The sequence below is a fragment of the Oncorhynchus tshawytscha genome, linkage group LG05 (assembly GCF_018296145.1).
Source record: "Oncorhynchus tshawytscha isolate Ot180627B linkage group LG05, Otsh_v2.0, whole genome shotgun sequence".
Lineage (NCBI taxonomy): Eukaryota > Metazoa > Chordata > Actinopteri > Salmoniformes > Salmonidae > Oncorhynchus > Oncorhynchus tshawytscha.
The window spans coordinates 64,610,767-64,629,636 of NC_056433.1; the positions used below are offsets into that span (position 1 = coordinate 64,610,767).

The following is an 18,870-nucleotide window of genomic DNA, read 5'->3' on the forward strand; positions in this document are numbered from 1 at the left end:
CAGATGAGGATGTGGTGATTGACAAAGTCGAAAGCCTTGGCCAGGTCAATGAATACGGCTGCACAGTATTGTTTCTTATCGATGGCGGTTAAGATATCGTTTAGGACCTTGAGCGTGGCTGAGGTGCACCCATGACCAGCTCTGAAACCAGATTGCATAGAGGAGAAGGTATGGTGGGATTCGAAATGGTCGGTAATCTGTTTGTTGTTGACTTGGCTTTCGAAGACCTTAGAAAGGCAGGGTAGGATAGATATAGGTCTGTAGCAGTTTGGGTCAAGAGTGTGTCCCCCCTTTGAAGAGGGGGATGACCGCAGCTGCTTTCCAATCTTTGGGAATCTCAGACGACACAAAAGAGAGGTTGAACAGGCTAGTAATAGGGGTGGCAACAATTTCGGCAGATAATTTTAGAAAGAAAGGGTCCAGATTGTCTAGCCCTGGCTGATTTGTCGGGGTCCAGATTTTGCAGCTCTTTCAGAACATCAGCTGACTGGATTTGGGAGAAGGAGAAATGGGGAAGGCTTGGTCGAGTTCCTGTTGGGGGTGCAGTGCTGTTGACCTGGGTAGGGGTAGCCAGGTGGAAAGCCTGGCCAGCCGTAGAAAGATGCTTATTGAAATTCTCAATTATAGTGGATTTATCGGTGGTGACAGTGTTTCCCATCTTCAGTGCAGTGGACAGCTGGGAGGAGGTGTTCTTATTCTCCATGGACTTTACAGTGTCCCAGAACTTTTTTGAGTTTGTGTTGCAGGAAGAAAATGTCTGCTTGAAAAAGCTAGCCTTGGCTTTTTCTATATCTATCTATACATGTGTGTGTATATATATATATATATATATATATATATATATATATATATATATATATATATATATATATATATAAAAACACACACACACACATATATAGATAGATATAGAAAAAGCCAAGGCTAGCTTTTTCAAGCAGACATTTTCTTCCTGCAACACAAACTCACAAACTATATATATATATATATATATATATACATACATACATACATACACACACACACACAGGACACACACAGGACACACACAGGACACACACAGGACACACACAGGACACACACAGGACACACACAGGACACACACAGGACACACACAGGACGTCTGACTGCTATGCCATCTTGGGAATTAAGATAAAAAGCAATAAGGTCAATACCTGCTCTCTTACCTGCCACCTGGGAGGGGTCGACTAGTGTGTGGCGGGAGACGCTGATGAGCTTGTTGAGCAGGTGGATGGTGAGCTCCTGGGTGGAGGCTGAGGTGAAGCCCTTGAGGAAGAGCTGCAGTAGACCAGGGAAGCTGTACCATTTCAGCTTGGCCTGTACTGTTTCCAGCCTCTCCCTGCTGTCTGCGTTCTCCAGGGGCAGCTGACCCAGTAGCTTGTTGAGCAGCCGCAGGGCCAGCAGGTACTCAAACTCATAGTCCGACTCCAGGAGGGAGGCTGCAATCCAGAACACAGTGGCCATCAGGTTGGTGGGGTCCACAGGAGGGATGGCCTCCCCCCCAGGACCCCCTCCTCCACCCTCCCGCAATGACGACAAGCTCTGCGTTCGGGCTAGGTTGCCATGGCTGCCACCCAGCCGATCAGCGATATCTAGGGTGTTGCTGCGGCGACGGTCGCCCTTGCGTTCGCCCATGAGGCTAGCGCGGAGGGAGTTGCTGCGGGCGTGGCCGTGGGGGTAGTGACTGTGGTGGAACAGACCCCCACTACTCAGGTTCAGCTGGCCCGTGCTCTTCCTATTGGCTGCAAACTTAGCCCCCAGGTGCTCGTGGGCAGAAGCCCTGCAGGATCAGAAATGACAATCTGTCTAAAACCCAGTACTAGTGAAATACTCAGTCTCAAAGATGTGTGTGTTGAGAAAGTGTGAATGCACGATTGTGTTTACTGAGAGAAAGCATTGAAGACAGGCATGGATATATCAGATATTGAATTGGTCAGTGCTTACTTTGCCAAGGCAGTGAGGAGGTCATAATTCTTTACTGTGTCAGCGAGAGTGTCAATCCCTGACTCCAGAGTCAGCAACAGCTCGATAACAAAGCCCTGAGACAGAAGAGCAGAGGTCAACCACCCAGACAGATGGACCCCTGATACTGCAGTACCCAGTGGCTGCTGCTTGGTAACAGAGCTGCTGATCCACACTGATCCCAGGTCAGAGTGGCTGATCCCTCTGGAGCATAGCGCCTGTTCAAACTGCGACACTGATCTGAGATCATAAGTAATTGATAACAGTAATAGAGCAGATAGCCCAAATGACATATTTAAAGGTGTTTGTCTTGATACAGGTGGGGGTGTAGCTCACCTGCGCCTCCTCTCCAGGGTCGCCCACTGTCTCTACAAGACGTGAGAGGACATCAGAGAGCGTGGCGGCTGTGAGGGGTTGTTTGAGAGCCCTGAAGATCTGGAAGGAGCGCCCTGCATAGTGACGAGACGAGCACGACAGAGCAGTCTGCAGCGCTACCTCACTCAGCAACTGCTCCAGCTGGAAACCTGATTAACAAACACACACATATATATTTTAATATCAAAATGCAGAGGTGTTACAGACACATAAGAATAGAGATATTTCATGCTAATCAACAACGGTGAATAGAAATATATTTTTGTGGAGTGCTAACAAATGTGGACCGTACAGTAGAAGGAGATAAGGAACAGCATTAAAACACACTGACCTGACTGGGACTGTTTGAAGACTGTCACTACATGTCTGAGGAACACACACAGCTGGTCAGCACTCTTTATGTTGGGGTTCTTGGGCGACACGTCCTCATGGTTCCACAGGGGCCCCCGCTTCCTGCAGGACAAGACAGAATCAGGACAGGAAACGAGGGAAGTCAGACCTATCATCATACAACACATCCAACCCTGATATTCTGATCCCAAAATGTAAAATATAAATTGTATTGGCACACGCAAACACATGCAATTGAGAAATACCCCATCCTTTCAGACATGGCTGCAAGCGTGAGATCAGATACATGGATTAGATGAAGTTAGTCATGAGGGTACATCACATGAGACAAATAACTGATATATACAGCTATGACACAGACACACACGTCCACATACAGTATAAACAGAATACATCAATTTCCAAGTACATGCCGTCTCAGATACTCACCTGGAGGTGACAAACTCGATGAGGGCCTTGACCTTCTCATCCTGCTCGGCGATGACGTCCACCTCGTTAATTAGGGTGGGGGTGAGGTGAGGCAGGGGGGTTCCTCCTGTACCCAAGCTGATGCTGGACGAAGTGGAGCTGGAACTCAGGCCTGAGTCGGTCATAGGAGACGGCTGATAGTCTGGCACAACGTCACACATTCCTGCATGAGTAACACACACACACACAAGCACATGAGAACAGCGATTCATGGCTGAGGAATCGCTATAAACTTCAATAAAGACAAGTCTATGAGATTTCACATAGTGATCTGTAAAGGTAGGAGAGGAAATGAGGACATGGATCTTTGCTGCCCCCTCCTGATCTTATTGGGCAATACAGAATAAAGGCAAAGGGATTTCTGTTCTTTAGTTAAGCTACTCAGATCGTTGCAGAGCGCTACTGACCTGTGAGGTTGAAGTCGTGGGGCGGTGGCTTCACCGTCAGCACCTTGGGGTCGTTGAACTCTCGGTTGCGCAGCAACACAGAGGCCAAGGATTGAACGCTGCCGTTAGTTCCCTGGACGACCAGCAGGTGAAGCAGGAGGCGTTTGCAGTGCTCGTAGACCTCAGGGTGCTGGTGGTCAAACCCTGGTAGGAAAAACAAAGGACTGATATGAAAAATCTATTTCATAAACATTAACACTGGCAAATGAAGAGTCTGTTTTGCCTGCAAATGAAGTGTCTAAAGACAAATATACATCACTCAAGTTGTAATCAGCCAGCTGTACAGAGGTGAGAGGTTAGTTACCTATGAAAATGGAGTGCAGCAGGAGGTGAAGGTAGGCACTCCACTCCACTTTGACCCCATGGTCTACTATGAGGTCAGTCAGTAGGATGACAGCTATGTTACACCTGAGATACACCACACCAGAGAGTCAGCTGGGTCAGGGAAGAGGTCATACAGACAGGTCAGAGGTCAAGTGGAGGGGGGGGTAGGAGTTACCTGTGAATGGGTACTCCAGGGGTGTTGGTCTCTGGCAGGTAGTCCACCAGAGGGGACCAGCATCCCCCTGTCGGAGGAAAGGGGAGGGGCTCGGGACGGTTGTGGTCCATCACCTTCAGACGCCAGTTAGCATATAGCGGCATGGAGTCACCTGGAGAAAACAGGGGATTATCACACCTGTGGCAACATGGATGTGTGTAAGTATAAAGCAGAAAGTAGAGTAGTATGGCTGGGTGGAGGGTCTCTTACCCTTCTCTTCCTCATAGGATCCTCCAGAGCTGCTGCTGTAGCGAGACTCCAGGCGGTGGTGCTGACGGTTCAGGTTGCTGTTCAGACCACTGTAGATGTCCAGATGGGTGGAACTGCAGACAACAGAGAGAGACAGCTGTAGTCTCACAGGTGGGTCGGTCTGTATCTGTGTGTGATCTCATACCTGTCGTCCATGTTGGGGTCTTTGTTCTTGCTGCTGTCATGGTGAGCGTCGGGTCCTGGCACCATGGTGTTACTACTGGAGGTGGTTCCTGTGGACAGAGAAGGGGAAAGGCATCTAGGAACTATGGCAACAAGGTTTAGGAGGAACATGACAATGTTATGACATCATACATACAATCCACAAGTCCACGAGGAAGTAGATGGGGGGAATAAGTACCCTAGAAACATCAAGCATCTGTGTTTTGTATCACAGGACAGTAGGCTATAAAATAGAGGAGGTACATGTACAGAAGACAATGGACAGTGTGATATATACCTGCTGAGGTGACGGAGGGGATCTTATAGCTGGAGGTAATGCGGTAGTAGGGAGGGTTGTCCATGTGAGTGACAGCAGAGCTCACTGGGTCTGTCAGGTCCAGCTCACACATCAGCTCCTCCAGCAGCTGCATAGTCTTATCCCTGCCCAGGTACACCACCACCCGCTTCACCTGACGACACACACACATTTTAACAAACATTTCAGATGACTGAATAATTATTGGATATGCGAGGTGTGTGAGGGAGAGAGGATAGTGTGTGTAAACTGGACTTACATAGGGCAGGAAGCTGGGCTCACTGTTGACCCCTGACATGCTGATGAGGAAGTGCAGGATGATCTTCAGGTTCTTTGGCCAGCTGTCTGCCAGGGTGGTCCACACGTTCTCTATCTCTGACCACGCAAACTCATCCCCGTACTGCATACACAAGAGCAATACAGTTCAAACTCATCCCCGTACTGTATACACAAGAGCAATACAGTTCAAACTCATCCCCGTACTGTATGCACAAGAGCAATACAGTTCAAACTCATCCCCGTACTGTATACACAAGAGCAATACAGTTCAAACTCATCCCCGTACTGTATACACAAGAGCAATACAGTTCAAACTCATCCCCGTACTGTATACACAAGAGCAATACAGTTCAAACTCATCCCCGTACTGTATACACAAGAGCAATACAGTTCAAACTCATCCCCGTACTGTATACACAAGAGCAATACAGTTCAAACTCATCCCCGTGCTGCATGCACAAGAGCAATACAGTTCAAACTCATCCCCGTACTGTATACACAAGAGCAATACAGTTCAAACTCATCCCCGTACTGTATACACAAGAGCAATACAGTTCAAACTCATCCCCGTACTGTATACACAAGAGCAATACAGTTCAAACTCATCCCCGTACTGTATACACAAGAGCAATACAGTTCAAACTCATCCCGTACTGTATACACAAGAGCAATACAGTTCAAACTCATCCCCGTGCTGCATGCACAAGAGCAATACAGTTCAAACTCGACCATTTATCAGCAGCAGAGTACATTTCGTGTGTGTGGTAGGTTGCGGTCGTACCTTGGCAGTCATGAACATGAGGTTGTTGAGCACCATGGTGGTGGCGTGCGGGGAGCCCCAGCCCTCCCCGCGGAGCCAACGGCGGCTGTTAACCATCATATCGCGCTCGTGGGCGTCCTCCTCATCCTCACAAATGGGGGTCTCCTCATGTCGCCGTGGCGACAGCTTGAAGTCCACCAGCTCCACGTTGTTCATCCAGGGCAGGAGGTAGTGCAGCATCACCTGGCGACCACCAGGGTGTGCTGTCTGGATACGCTGGCTCACCTCTGGGGTAGAAAACAGCACAGTCACCACATCAATAACAGTCACATCTGTAACAAATGCCAAAGATATGGCTACAGACCAGAATCTCAATTGACAGACCATTCCCCTTATAAAGGACTACTTAACCAGGAAGGCATTTAAGATTAGCCTAATGAGACAGATGACTATGTGGCAGTGTGTGATGTATAACGGTGCAGACCTGAGAAGATGGGCAGGGTGAGCTCTGGGTATGTCCTGGCCAGCTCCTCAGACAGTTGGTAGTAGGAGACAGAGTAGAGGTGTGGCAGCGGGGAGGGAGGGCTCAGGATCCCATCTGTTCTCTGGATCTCCAGTTTATGAGCGTAACGGAAGAGCTTGGGCTCCAAGATCTGGGGAATAACCACAGGGAAATATCACATTAAGTACATACTGGACTAAAACCAACTGACACAGAGCAGTAAATAAACATGGTGTCCAGGAATGTGTCACACCAACCTGCAGCAGCTGCATGGCCACCTCATAGATATCTCTGGATGAATCAGCTGCCTTAAACAGGATGAGATTCAGCAGCACCACGGTGTCAAACTGGTAATCCCTGTAGAATAAATCACATTATGGATTACAGCATTTCAGTTAATACACAGAAAAACAAACATGCACTATAAAATCGGAGAAATTAATCTGGACGTGCCTGTTGTGAAAGACGTTGGCGATGGCCCTGAAGCAGCCAGCAGCCACGCGCCGTGAGCCAGTGTAGCAGCGGTCCACAGCCCAGAACATCAAGTTACTCTGGTCTGGGTTCAGCTCCAACAGCAGCATCACCGCCTCACAGCCCAACTGGTGCACCTGCAGGGGGAGCCCAAGACACCATCAGGGACCATCAGCACAAGCCCTCAATATACACTGCACTCAGTGAGGCACCTCAAGAGTCGAGCCATTTCCTTTCTTTCATCGGCACCACTAAATAATTCAACCGTGAAAGTTTAGTCTTACTGTTTTACAATCAAATCAGTGCAGATGAAAGACAGCAGCTGGTAATAAAGGGATAGTTTAAGCGCAGCAGTGAGGCTGCAGTGTAGAAGGGCTCTTACCTTCCTGTCCTGAGAGTCCAGGATGTTGTCCAGCCACTTGTAGAGATAACCATCAGAGGAGAGGCCAACGTTATCAGCCACTGGACCACAGCACAACACTGCAGACATGGCCTACAAGGTAAACACACCCACAGTAGACAAACATTTACCACGTTCGGACTCAGAAGTGTGTATAGTGTTTAGAGTGTGTGTGAACAGCTGGTTGTACCTTGAGAGCACAGTACTGGTGTCGGTTGATCTGCATGTTGCGGTCACTGTACCGGTCCAGTGGGGTGAACATGATGCTGAAGGGCCCGGCCCAGTGGCTGAACAACATGAACAGACTGTGTCTTAGAGACTGCTGAGGGAAGATGGTCCTCCTCTGGTGCACTGGTGAGAATACACACACACACACAGACAGAGATGTCCAACAAATACTGACAACACACACATATACAGAATTTTACAATTTGTAGTAGGTGTGTGTGTGTAGTACCTGGGACGTTCTGAATGATGTTGGCCACCAGAGCACTAAAGTGGCAGCGGATGTCCTTCAATGTGTCTGAGTCTTTGTCATTCTCAGCCTCCAGTAGCTGTCTCGTCAGATCCACATACTCCAACAGCACTGAGTTCAGAGAGTGACTCTCCCCGTCCAGACCTCCACTCGCCCTGCACACACAGGGGGTACACGATAGGGGTCAGTAAATTCAAAGATGGAAGGTCCATGATTCTTTACTAGGATACTATACTCTATAACCATATGTAGTTCTATCTCTATTAGGACATCTGGCCTGGTTTCCACTGACGTCTGACTGATGACACCAGCATCAGCCAGCAGCTCAAAGATCCGGACCAGCTGGACCCTCAGGATGTCACGACGCCTGCGTCGCTTCATGTTCTGCAACAGAGGAGAAGAGTTACTACTGAGCAGGGCGAGTGTTGTAGGTAGTATAGTGTTCTGATGTTAGATACATGACTGAGATGCGAGGGGTAAGTGAGCTGCACCCACCTCAGGTCTCCTCTCCAGAGCCTCCTTAATGATGGGGTTCAGTTCCTCTATCAACTCTCTGAAAGACAATAGAAGGTAAACTATATACCCACACACACTTACCCATTACATACTGTACCTACTAACCAAATAACCCCAAACTAGGCAATATAAACATTTGCAAATTCAACCAGGCAACTCAAACAACAAAAAACTTGACTGCCAGCCACATACACACAGGGTGGCTCCCTCACCTGAAGGCCAAGGGGTTGGTCCTGCCAAGCCCCAGGACAAGAGACTCTGTGATGTCCATGCTCTCAGAGCGCATCATTGGGACAACGTGTTTGAACAGGGACGAGGGGGACGGAGTGCCAATAATCTGGATACAAAGGCCACAAATCGATATGACAACCCAAATAATTTTAAAATCTAGAACTAAAGGAAATAAACATGGCATACCCACGTAAAACCTTGCAAAAAGTATACATTTTGGGGGGGGATAGTTGATCACTGTGGGGTCATGCCCTCTGACCTTTGAGTCGTAGCTGTAGCCGCTGTCTGGCGTGGACGCCAGCGTCTCAGGCGGGGAGCAGCGGATGGAGCCAGAGGTAGAGGAAGAGGAGGAGTTGGGGGAGGAAGTGGCGGAGCTACAACAGAGGATCAGGTAGTTCCTCCACAGCCCCACGTACGAGTCACCACTGCTGCTCAGGCTGTTCAGCTTCTTAGCATTTATAGGGCTGCTGCAGGGGCACAGGTCAAACAATAACAGGCAGGTGGTATTAGAAAGTTACTGAAATAATATCCATGTGTGCCACATACACACATTATAAAAGGCCGGCAGCAACTGTCGTCTTCACGGGGCTCATATCCATAAACAGCTGAGAGCTAGACCTATTAGGATGATGTTACCCACAATCACACGCCGAGTCTCCATTGATGATGTTCACCGTACCATCACCATAGACCAACCGGTGACATCATCCAGCACTCTAATGAGCAGACTGCAACCACATCCATTCTAAGTGCCTTTTAACAACCTCAAATGTAACACACACACACAGAGAGAGAAAGGCCTAGAGACATACTTGATATCCACTTGTGGAGAGAGCAGCTGCAGGCGAGTGTAGGCGAACATCCAGGCGTAGTTGAGTGCGGTAGGGCAGTGCTTGGGCAGGTGCTCCTGGCGCAGGTAGCTGGACAGGCTGATGACCCAGGGGTCCTGGCCCTGTGTAACGTGGGCAAACACCCAGATGTGCGACGGGCTGACCACGTCAAATTGGTGGCTGATGGGAGACGAGCTCCATTCTGCCAGCGTCTGCAGGTCGATACCACTGGGGCAGTATAGCAGGTTGGTCTGCAGGGGAGAGGGGAGGGTCAGGATGTGTGTGTGTGTGTGTGTGTGTGTGTGCTGTATTAAACAACAGCTTTGCCATTCTTACCTGGTCAGCTCCTGTGAGATGGATGAAGCTCTCCAGCACAGAGGCACTTTGTCTGTCCATCACATCTATGGCCAACTCCTCATCTCCCTGAGAACAACAGACAGTAACCATCAATGTGTCTCTTGCACCTTACTTGAGAAACGCTGCATCTCATTCTTTTTGTCACTTTTAGATCACCGTCTATCAGCGAGTTGGTAGTTACCTTGGCGATGCCCAGAGCGGTGTGCAGGGCTCGGACCTCTTTGAGGACATTAACAGCCAGCCTCCGGGTGGCAGGGCGGCAACTGCACAGCACCACCAGTGCCAGGCCCTCCACCACATGCAGCACCCCCCACAGAGGAGAGCGTTCCAGGGGCAGAGATGGCCCGCTGCCAGGGCCCTGCTGGAGCACACACAGAGTTACTTTCTTACACAAACCCAAGTCAAAATACACAATAACCCTACTACTACAGTACAGAGCAAGGAGTTCCAGACCCTTTCCTTGTACAGTTAAAAACACACAGAGCAGACCAAAATATAGCAGGACAAAAAGAGATGCCATAGATTTCCACTCTCCACCCACCTTGTTGCTGGTCTGGACTGCCTGCCTCCACTGGCTGATGAGTTGCAGCAGCATCTTGATGGCGTTGTCCAGCAGCGTGGGGTGAATGTCAGTGACCTCCCGCACAATGAAGTAGACAAAGCCAGAGAGCACGTCCTCCCTCCACTCTGGGAAGTCCAGCATCAGGGCCTGCAGGGTGGTGAAGGCCAGGCCACGCAGCTCCTCATCCATGTGGATGGTCAGCCTGGGGAGGAGAGGACACTGTGGTCAAACAATCACAGATCTTTTTAAAGACACAGCTTTTGAAGTCCTTCCTAGTGATGCTGAAAATATAAGCCCCATTGCTTTGTTCATCAATTAGTCCCAGACAGAGGTGGTGCATGTGAAGGAGTGGGATCCTTACTTGGCCAGCAGCTCTATCAGGTCCTGTCTGCTCATGCCATCTGGGATCAGTCTGGGGATGGCCGCCACACACGTACGGAACAGATCGATCTTCGGCTTCCTTTCCCCCCTGCAACACAACACAGTTAACAAATGTGTAAAGGACACTCATGTTACGGGTCACATATGTTAAGTCAGAGAGGCACTTGCGTGATCATATCCTCAGGCTCCTTATTGGACATCTGGACGTTGGTCATGCTCATGGAGCGCCCCACCTCCTTGTCCAGGTGACGCAGCATGTTGTCCAGGGCCTTCCTCACTGCTGGGTAGTACAGTGACATGCCTACACACACACACACACACACACACACACATTACTCTCACACTACACATTTGACCCTAAAATGACCCACTGCCATAAGCTTATTTATTTATTTGAGAAATGAATTTGACAGGGAGAGCGCACAATCAACATTTCAGTTTCAACATCAATGTAAAATTGCCGGAGTTAGCAACAAAGCTAGTCATATCGGAGTGATATGGCCCGTTGTGACGGGAAAGGAGCTCAGAGGTGGTGACCTACCGATGACCTTGGCCTCCTCGTCAGTGAGGGTGGTGGCGAGGAATATCTTCTTGATCCGCAGGGTGTTTCCTGAGGGCATGATGGCCCCTGTGGTGGGCATGGGCGGCTCCCCGTCCTTCTGCTGCAGACTGTCAGCTATCACCAGGAAGGCCCTCAGGCCAATATTCATCCTCTAAGAGAGACAGCAAGAGAACATGTGACAGAGGGAGAGAGGAGAGTGAGAGATAGAGGCAGGAAGGGACGGTCAGAGAATGAATGAAGAGTGCGATCACAGTGAGAGTATGATTTGATCATTAATGTCTCTCGGCTATCTCTTACTTCTGGATTGATGGTGAATGTCTTGTGAGATTTGCCCACACACAGGAGGTCATAAATGATCTCCTTCATAGCAAAATCCAGCCTTTCCTGTGAAATCAGCCACAACAAACCAATAATCACTAATCATAGATAAGACACAAGCCACTACCTGCTGTTTAGAGGAATTATACAGGAATCACTACTCCAGCATGGCCTCATTAGACATACCTGAGCTATAAACTGGATGATCTTGACGAATATATTGAGGGGCGTGTCGCGGGGCACCACGCTACGGGAGCCTTTGGGGAAAAGCGCTGAAACGATGCTAAGCAGCCGGCTGCAGGAAACAGGAGAAGATTCAAGGTTTAAACTGGGATGTTCACCAAGGAGACTGTAGACTAGACCAGTTCTGAGTGTAGATTGGATTCTAGTTCTGGTTCTGCTAAAGGAGTGATGTGGGCACTTGCTTTGTTCTATATGGTGATTTAGGTGCTGTCTGGATGACTTTCATTTCACAGTGTCAGTTCATACAGAGATGGTGTGGAATGGGCCCACAGCCTGTTCTGTCCGGGCTGGTACTGACCTCTGGGTGACGGTGTTGCTCTCACACTTGATCCTGATGATGTAGACCCACAGCAGTCTGTAGAGTGACTCCAGTGCCACACGGGACATTTTGGGATCTTTGTTCTAAAGGGCCAGAGACAGAACACTTTCTTCACCCACCTGTCTTCTCACTGTGACAGATTCAAGTCTGGTGTGGGGCATGCCACATAAAGCAGGGATCTGACACACAAACCATTCACTTAGACCTACTGTACGGAATTAAGCAATTTATACGGCCAGTTTCATTTATAGAGATGTTTGAGATGCCCCAGTGATGATAGATGACTCACAGCTGTGATTTGACGAGTCTGCTTCAGATCGAAACTTAACTACTGATGTATGAGATTGTTGAAATGACTTAAGCTTGTCAAAAAATACATTTGTTCCAGAGTGACTCTGCCTATGTATAAATGTACAGCATGTTGTGCTGGCTGCAGTTTGTGACGCATGTTGTGTTGGCTGCAGTTTGTGACGCATGTTGTGTTGGCTGCAGCTGCAGTTGTGCTGGCTGCAGTTTGTGACGCATGTTGTGTTGGCTGCAGTTTGTGACGCATGTTGTGTTGGCTGCAGTTTGTGACGCATGTTGTGTTGGCTGCAGTTTGTGACGCATGTTGTGCTGGCTGCAGTTTGTGACGCATGTTGTGTTGGCTGCAGTTTGTGACGCATGTTGTGTTGGCTGCAGTTTGTGACGCATGTTGTGTTGGCTGCAGTTTGTGACGCATGTTGTGCTGGCTGCAGTTTGTGACGCATGTTGTGCTGGCTGCAGTTTGTGACGCATGTTGTGCCGGCTGCAGTTTGACGCATGTCATGCTACAGTTGAAGTCGGAGGTTTACATACACTTACGTTGGAGTCAGTAAAACTAGTTTTTCAACTACTCCACACATTTCTTGTTCACAAACTATAGTTTTGGCAAGTCGGTTAGGACATCTACATTGTGCATGACACAAGTCATTTTTCTAACAATTGTTTAGACAGATTATTTCACTTATCTTTCACTGTATCACAATTCCAGTGGGTTTAATTCCAGAAGTTGACATACACTAAGTTGACTGCCATTTATCAGCTTGGAAAATTCCAGAAAATGATGCAATGGCTTCAGAAGCTTCTGATAGGCTAAATGACATAATTTGAGTCAATTGGAGGTGTACCTGTGGATGTATTTCAAGGCCTGCCTTCAAACTCAGTGCGTCTTTGCTTGACATCATGGGAAAATCAAAAGAATCAGCCAAGACCTCAGGAAGAAAATTGTAGAACTCCACAAGTCTGGTTCATCCTTGGGAGTAATTTCCAAACGCCTGAAGGTACCACGTTCATCTGTACAAACAATAGTACGCAAGTATAAACACCATGGGACCACGCAGCCATCATACCGCTCAGGAAGGAGATGCATTCGGTCTCCGAGAGATGAACGTACTTGGGTGCGAAAAGTGCAAATCAATCCCAGAACAGCAGCAAAGGACCTTGTGAAGATGCTGGAGGAAACAGGTACAAAAGTATCTATATCCACAGTATAATGAGTCCTATATCGACATAACCTGAAAGGCCGTTCAGCAAGGAAGAAGCCACTGCTCCAAAACCGCCATAAAAAAGCCAGACTACGGTTTGCAACTGCACATGGGGACAAAGATCGTACTTTTTGGAGAAATGTCCTCTGGTCTGATGAAACAAAAATAGAACTGTTTGTGCGAGCAAGGAGGCCAACAAACCTGTTACACCAGCTCTGTCAGGAGGAATGGGCCAAAATTCACCCAACTTAGTGTTTGACCCAAGTTAAACAATTTAAAGGCAATGCTACCAAATACTAATTGAGTGTATGTAAACGTCTGACCCACTGGGAATGTGATGAAAAAAATAAAAGCTGAAATAAGTCATTCTCTCAAAATGGTGATCCCAACTGACCTAAAACAGGGAATTTTTACTAGGATTAAATGTCAACAATTGTGAAAAACTGAGTTTAAATATATTTGGTTAAGGTGTATGTAAACTTCCACTTCAACTGTAGGTGTAGTTTGTGATGCATGTTACGCGAGCTGTAGTTTGTGATGCATGTTACGCGAGCTGTAGTTTGTGATGCATGTTACGCGAGCTGTAGTTTGTGATGCATGTTACGCAAGCTGTAGTTTGTGATGTATGTTACGCGAGCTGTAGTTTGTGATGTATGTTACGCGAGCTGTAGTTTGTGATGTATGTTACGCGAGCTGTAGTTTGTGATGCATGTTACGCGAGCTGTAGTTTGTGATGCATGTTACGCGAGCTGTAGTTTGTGATGCATGTTACGCGAGCTGTAGTTTGTGATGCATGTTACGCGAGCTGTAGTTTGTGATGTATGTTACGCGAGCTGTAGTTTGTGATGTATGTTACGCGAGCTGTAGTTTGTGATGCATGTTACGCGAGCTGTAGTTTGTGATGTATGTTACGCGAGCTGTAGTTTGTGATGCATGTTACGCGAGCTGTAGTTTGTGATGCATGTTTGTGAGCTGTTAGCAAGCTGTAGTTTGTGATGCATGTTACGCGAGCTGTAGTTTGTGATGCATGTTACGCGAGCTGTAGTTTGTGATGCATGTTACGCGAGCTGTAGTTTGTGATGCATGTTACGCGAGCTGTAGTTTGTGATGTATGTTACGCGAGCTGTAGTTTGTGATGCATGTTACGCGAGCTGTAGTTTGTGATGTATGTTACGCGAGCTGTAGTTTGTGATGTATGTTACGCGAGCTGTAGTTTGTGATGCATGTTACACGAGCTGTAGTTCGGGATGTTCCAACCTCCGGGGAATGTTTGTACAGCTGAGCATTCCCAAAAATCTGTGACTAAAGGTGCCATTACACAGTGCTGCCCATCAAATCCATGCACACAACATTCTCTCCAATATCAACACAGCTGACAGCCATACAAAGGATTCTTTCAAGGGTACTGCAATAACCTTTCCACCCATCAGTGGGCCATGGAGCTGCGAGGGTGCCACACACAGCAGCATGTCAACACCAATGATAAGAGAATTGGGTGTAACTCAGGACTATTAGAGCACACAAAATGCTGCAGTACTCTATGGGTCTCCAAAAATAAACTACAAAATCCATTTGGAACGAGTCCTCAGATCTACCAACAACCCATTCCAGGTAACTGGCTTCAAACCCCTCAAGGAGTAAGGTGGGTATCTGAGAATGTGTGCGCTTGATGCACCAGCTCGATGCGCTAACCACTACTACACCACACACAAAACAGCAAAGCCATAAACCACGAGTAAAAGACAAAGCAGCAAAGCACAAGGCAACATTGCATCTCAAAGAATTGTGTGGCTAATAGCCAAGTGTCCAACCACTACTTTCTCTGTAATCTTCACTCAATGAGCTCCACTTTAAGAGGACTATCAGATTCCAGAGCCTCGTTGCCCCTGGCTTAGTAGCTGCATCCCCTCTGTCCTCCAGGACGAGGTCAGATGACCTCTTGGATGGTGTCATGCCACCTTACAGACACCAGACAAACTCACCTGCAGTGTCTCAATCTGCTTTCGGATGCTGTTGTTAGACGGCATCTGGAGCGAGTAAAAACGTGAGAAAACGACAGGAGACACTGAGTGTGAGGATGTGGGGAGGTAGACATGCAGGTTAAAAAGAGAACAGAGCGACAACAAAAAAACTAACTCACTCCTAACTGACTTCGATCCACTTGAATCAGTCTCATATTAGACACAGAAGTAAGATGCAAAGTATGAAATGCAAAAGTAACATTGACACACAAAAAATGCATCTGTTCTATAAAGACTAATGTAAACAATTTCATTTGGGATATATCTCAACATGTACCTTTATTTTCTAATATTTCATACTTTCTGAAAGTGAAGAAATGAAAGATGTGCAATAGAAGGCAAGTGAAATTGACAGGGAAGGGAGAAAACACACAAAGCAGGCCAAGGTGAAGCGAGTAAAAAGTAAGTAGATCGTGCGAGGACAGGGACAGTGAAAGGAGACCAGCTAGGAAAAAATATATATGTTACGACTATGACACACACACAATCTACTAGGCTCAGAAATCTGAGCAGGTCCACCCATCCAATCACTAGTCTGATACACTGTATCTCACACATCTCCTTAAGGCACACAACTGAATGGATTTGAATTAGCATTTGAACTGATCATCAAAACAAGGACAGGTTCAAATGGCCCAATGGACAATAAGAGCTAAATCACACATTCTCAAACAAATCTCCACCAGAATCATGGTTCCACCACAAAAACAAGGGAGCTGACATTAGCACCAAATAGGCTTAGGGGGTTAATTACAAACTATGGAATCAAAGGGAATCTAATCTCTCACAGGGAATCAAAAGCAAATGGATCACCACAGGACTGTGATTATAGAGTCAGTTCAACAAAATAATCACCATAGAATCACCACCACAGAGCAAAGGGAATTATAGCACGTCCACCATGGAATCAATTCAGAGTTGAGGAGCGAGGCGACAGTCACACAACACAGAGCATCTCGGCAGAACTAGCTTGAGGATGGTACAGGAGAGGAGCACGATTGATCGGTTTGTGATTGGTTTGCGGGGGGTTGTCGGACAGGGGAGGAGGAAGATATGATCGTTAAGGCACACCCTTTAAACCAAAAACACCTCATGGAGTTGTGGTGTGCAGGGGATATCTAACATCACACTATGACAATTAACAACGTACCTGGTAAAGAACATTATGCTAGAGCAGTAAGGTTTCAGTCATAGTAACAGTGATAAATGATAGAACTTGTTATGCAATAAACATCAAACATGAATATTTTTTTAAAGGAGGCTCATAGCACTTACTACTGCCTAAGATCATCTAGTAGATCATCTATTTTCATAGTCTTTAGAAGATTATACTCAATTACATGGCCCACTTTTAAACATTAGGGAATCCACTGTCTTTAAAATATAAAACTAAGTGTCCTGTGAAATTGGCATGGAAGTCTGCATTTTCCTTCATAGGCCAGTATACTAGGTAACTGGTTTAGGTGATTGTGCTGTGTACCTTCAGGTGAGAGAGGCAGTTTGTGAGGAAGATGTGCCAGTTATTGAGGAAGAACAGCTTCTGACTGACACACAGCAGGCACGTCACCAGAGGATACAGAGCCTGAAAGAGAGAACACACGTCAACCACAGAAGAGAGAGGAAGGAAACGAGATGAGAAAGAGAGAGAAGTGTGAAAGAGGGAGATGGTGTGAGGAGATTAATAGTTAACAAGTTGATGTCATAAAAAGAGGGAAATGAGACATAGCAGAGAGAAGTGGAGGGAATGTCCAGATAATAGTGTGAGAAAAGAGACGTTACCAAAGAGTGCTTCTTTCTGGAGCTAAGGTCAAAGGTTGTCTGGTAGAGCATCTCCACAAAGTTCTTCAGGCACGGCACATTGACTTCATTCTTCACCGCCTGCAGGGAGGGAGGAAGCTGTCACCACTGAGCACATTCAATACGTGCGACTGAAATGGTACCCTATTCCCTAAATAGTGCACTACTTCTCACCAGGGCCCATATATAGGGAATTAGGTCCAATGACATTAGCCAATCGAAGGTGCTTTTTATGGTTGCTAACACAGAGGAATCTCTTATACAGAAAGGCTCTATCCTACTATTAACTTGTCTAGCTATAACCAATGTGGGCTTTTCCCATGTTTTGTGTTGTCGTCTGGGTGGTACTCACAGCAGCCACAGGGATGAGGATCTCAACAAACAGGCCAGCCAAGGCATGCTTTATGTCCTTATCCTTCACCTCCAGGAAATACTGGGCACACTCCTGTGGAACACACAGACGCATACCAACATGGATGACAACAGTGACACATACATAAACAAACCAAATAGACAAATGGAAAAACAATAGACCGTGCAACAGACGTAAAGGGAATGTGGTGGCACAAATAAACTACGGCAGATTACCCAACATGTTCCATCAGCATGCTGGGAAATCAGGGCTTGTTAAGAGGGGAGCATATTGAGTGAGCTTTTTACTGCCGTATTGAGCTTAACGAAAAGGCCTTGCTCCGTTCAGTGCTCTTGGCACCGTGATCTGCTATCTGATCGTTACTCATCTGGCTTTATGAGGCTCTGCTACAGAGAGCTGCTGAGCTCAAACAAAACGGCTGCAGTAAAACATCCATCCTGGGTGTAGTTCAGCAGAGAGCCATTAAATCCCTATACGCAGCCACTCAGACAATCAGATATACAGTCCTGTACAGTCTGGGCATCAAATAGACTAGATACACGCCTGTTCATGGACACATCAGGGTTAAATCCACTAAAAATGAGGTTTTGAAACAGGGAGGGACTACCTGAAATTGTCCAATAAGAAATGCTTATTGTTTTGCTACGGTTTGCCAAGGTGTGCTCCACCCAGGATAACTGACCTGCATGAACTGGAAGGAGGCCTCAAAGTCCTCCACGGGGTACATCTTGACCCTGAAGAACTTCATGCCCATGATGAGGCTGATGATGCTCTGGACCACGTAGGGGCTCTGCTCCTTCTGCCTCAGCTCCTTCAGCTCCGTGATGAACTTCTTACGCACCGCCTGGAACCTGGAGACACACATTTTGACTAAGTCTTCCATAAGGAGCGGGCTCCTTTTTAATATATAGTTTAGGAGTAAAAAGGAGTGACATGTTGAGTTATTTGGACTGTGTTAAGATGACTTACTTTGACTGTGTGAGCACTCCGATGACCTCAGCATACAGGTCTGCGATGATGTGCACATTGACAGTGTTAGGGCCAGAGCACCTGCCAATCAGAACACATCCATGGTCCACT

The 18,870-nt window shown here is 47.2% G+C and overlaps 1 protein-coding gene across 20 annotated transcripts in view; it reads right to left on the bottom strand.

Annotated features, from left to right (window-relative positions):
* Nucleotides 1-18,870, bottom strand: part of fryl (furry homolog, like) — a 108,696-nt gene that overhangs the window by 28,829 nt on the left and 60,997 nt on the right. For 14 of the 20 annotated variants that reach the window (XM_024421859.2, XM_024421857.2, XM_024421858.2 and 11 more), the window contains 39 exons: nucleotides 18,760-18,840; nucleotides 18,473-18,641; nucleotides 17,770-17,862; nucleotides 17,400-17,498; nucleotides 17,101-17,202; nucleotides 15,582-15,626; nucleotides 12,074-12,177; nucleotides 11,719-11,827; nucleotides 11,512-11,598; nucleotides 11,194-11,365; nucleotides 10,821-10,953; nucleotides 10,633-10,740; nucleotides 10,251-10,473; nucleotides 9,891-10,070; nucleotides 9,689-9,775; nucleotides 9,335-9,603; nucleotides 8,782-8,989; nucleotides 8,504-8,628; nucleotides 8,271-8,328; nucleotides 8,068-8,159; nucleotides 7,758-7,930; nucleotides 7,491-7,651; nucleotides 7,283-7,393; nucleotides 6,883-7,037; nucleotides 6,687-6,786; nucleotides 6,412-6,580; nucleotides 5,949-6,214; nucleotides 5,148-5,288; nucleotides 4,871-5,042; nucleotides 4,556-4,643; nucleotides 4,372-4,484; nucleotides 4,123-4,273; nucleotides 3,928-4,031; nucleotides 3,585-3,767; nucleotides 3,139-3,340; nucleotides 2,690-2,811; nucleotides 2,320-2,507; nucleotides 1,966-2,060; nucleotides 1,176-1,801 (listed from right to left, as the gene is read on the bottom strand). In XM_024421859.2, coding sequence (XP_024277627.1) covers nucleotides 1,176-1,801; nucleotides 1,966-2,060; nucleotides 2,320-2,507; nucleotides 2,690-2,811; nucleotides 3,139-3,340; nucleotides 3,585-3,767; nucleotides 3,928-4,031; nucleotides 4,123-4,273; nucleotides 4,372-4,484; nucleotides 4,556-4,643; nucleotides 4,871-5,042; nucleotides 5,148-5,288; nucleotides 5,949-6,214; nucleotides 6,412-6,580; nucleotides 6,687-6,786; nucleotides 6,883-7,037; nucleotides 7,283-7,393; nucleotides 7,491-7,651; nucleotides 7,758-7,930; nucleotides 8,068-8,159; nucleotides 8,271-8,328; nucleotides 8,504-8,628; nucleotides 8,782-8,989; nucleotides 9,335-9,603; nucleotides 9,689-9,775; nucleotides 9,891-10,070; nucleotides 10,251-10,473; nucleotides 10,633-10,740; nucleotides 10,821-10,953; nucleotides 11,194-11,365; nucleotides 11,512-11,598; nucleotides 11,719-11,827; nucleotides 12,074-12,177; nucleotides 15,582-15,626; nucleotides 17,101-17,202; nucleotides 17,400-17,498; nucleotides 17,770-17,862; nucleotides 18,473-18,641; nucleotides 18,760-18,840 — 5,864 coding nt within the window. The remainder of the gene's footprint in view (nucleotides 1-1,175; nucleotides 1,802-1,965; nucleotides 2,061-2,319; nucleotides 2,508-2,689; nucleotides 2,812-3,138; nucleotides 3,341-3,584; nucleotides 3,768-3,927; nucleotides 4,032-4,122; nucleotides 4,274-4,371; nucleotides 4,485-4,555; nucleotides 4,644-4,870; nucleotides 5,043-5,147; nucleotides 5,289-5,948; nucleotides 6,215-6,411; nucleotides 6,581-6,686; nucleotides 6,787-6,882; nucleotides 7,038-7,282; nucleotides 7,394-7,490; nucleotides 7,652-7,757; nucleotides 7,931-8,067; nucleotides 8,160-8,270; nucleotides 8,329-8,503; nucleotides 8,629-8,781; nucleotides 8,990-9,334; nucleotides 9,604-9,688; nucleotides 9,776-9,890; nucleotides 10,071-10,250; nucleotides 10,474-10,632; nucleotides 10,741-10,820; nucleotides 10,954-11,193; nucleotides 11,366-11,511; nucleotides 11,599-11,718; nucleotides 11,828-12,073; nucleotides 12,178-15,581; nucleotides 15,627-17,100; nucleotides 17,203-17,399; nucleotides 17,499-17,769; nucleotides 17,863-18,472; nucleotides 18,642-18,759; nucleotides 18,841-18,870) is intronic. The other 6 variants (XM_024421853.2, XM_024421847.2, XM_024421845.2 and 3 more) reach the window with 5 other exon arrangements.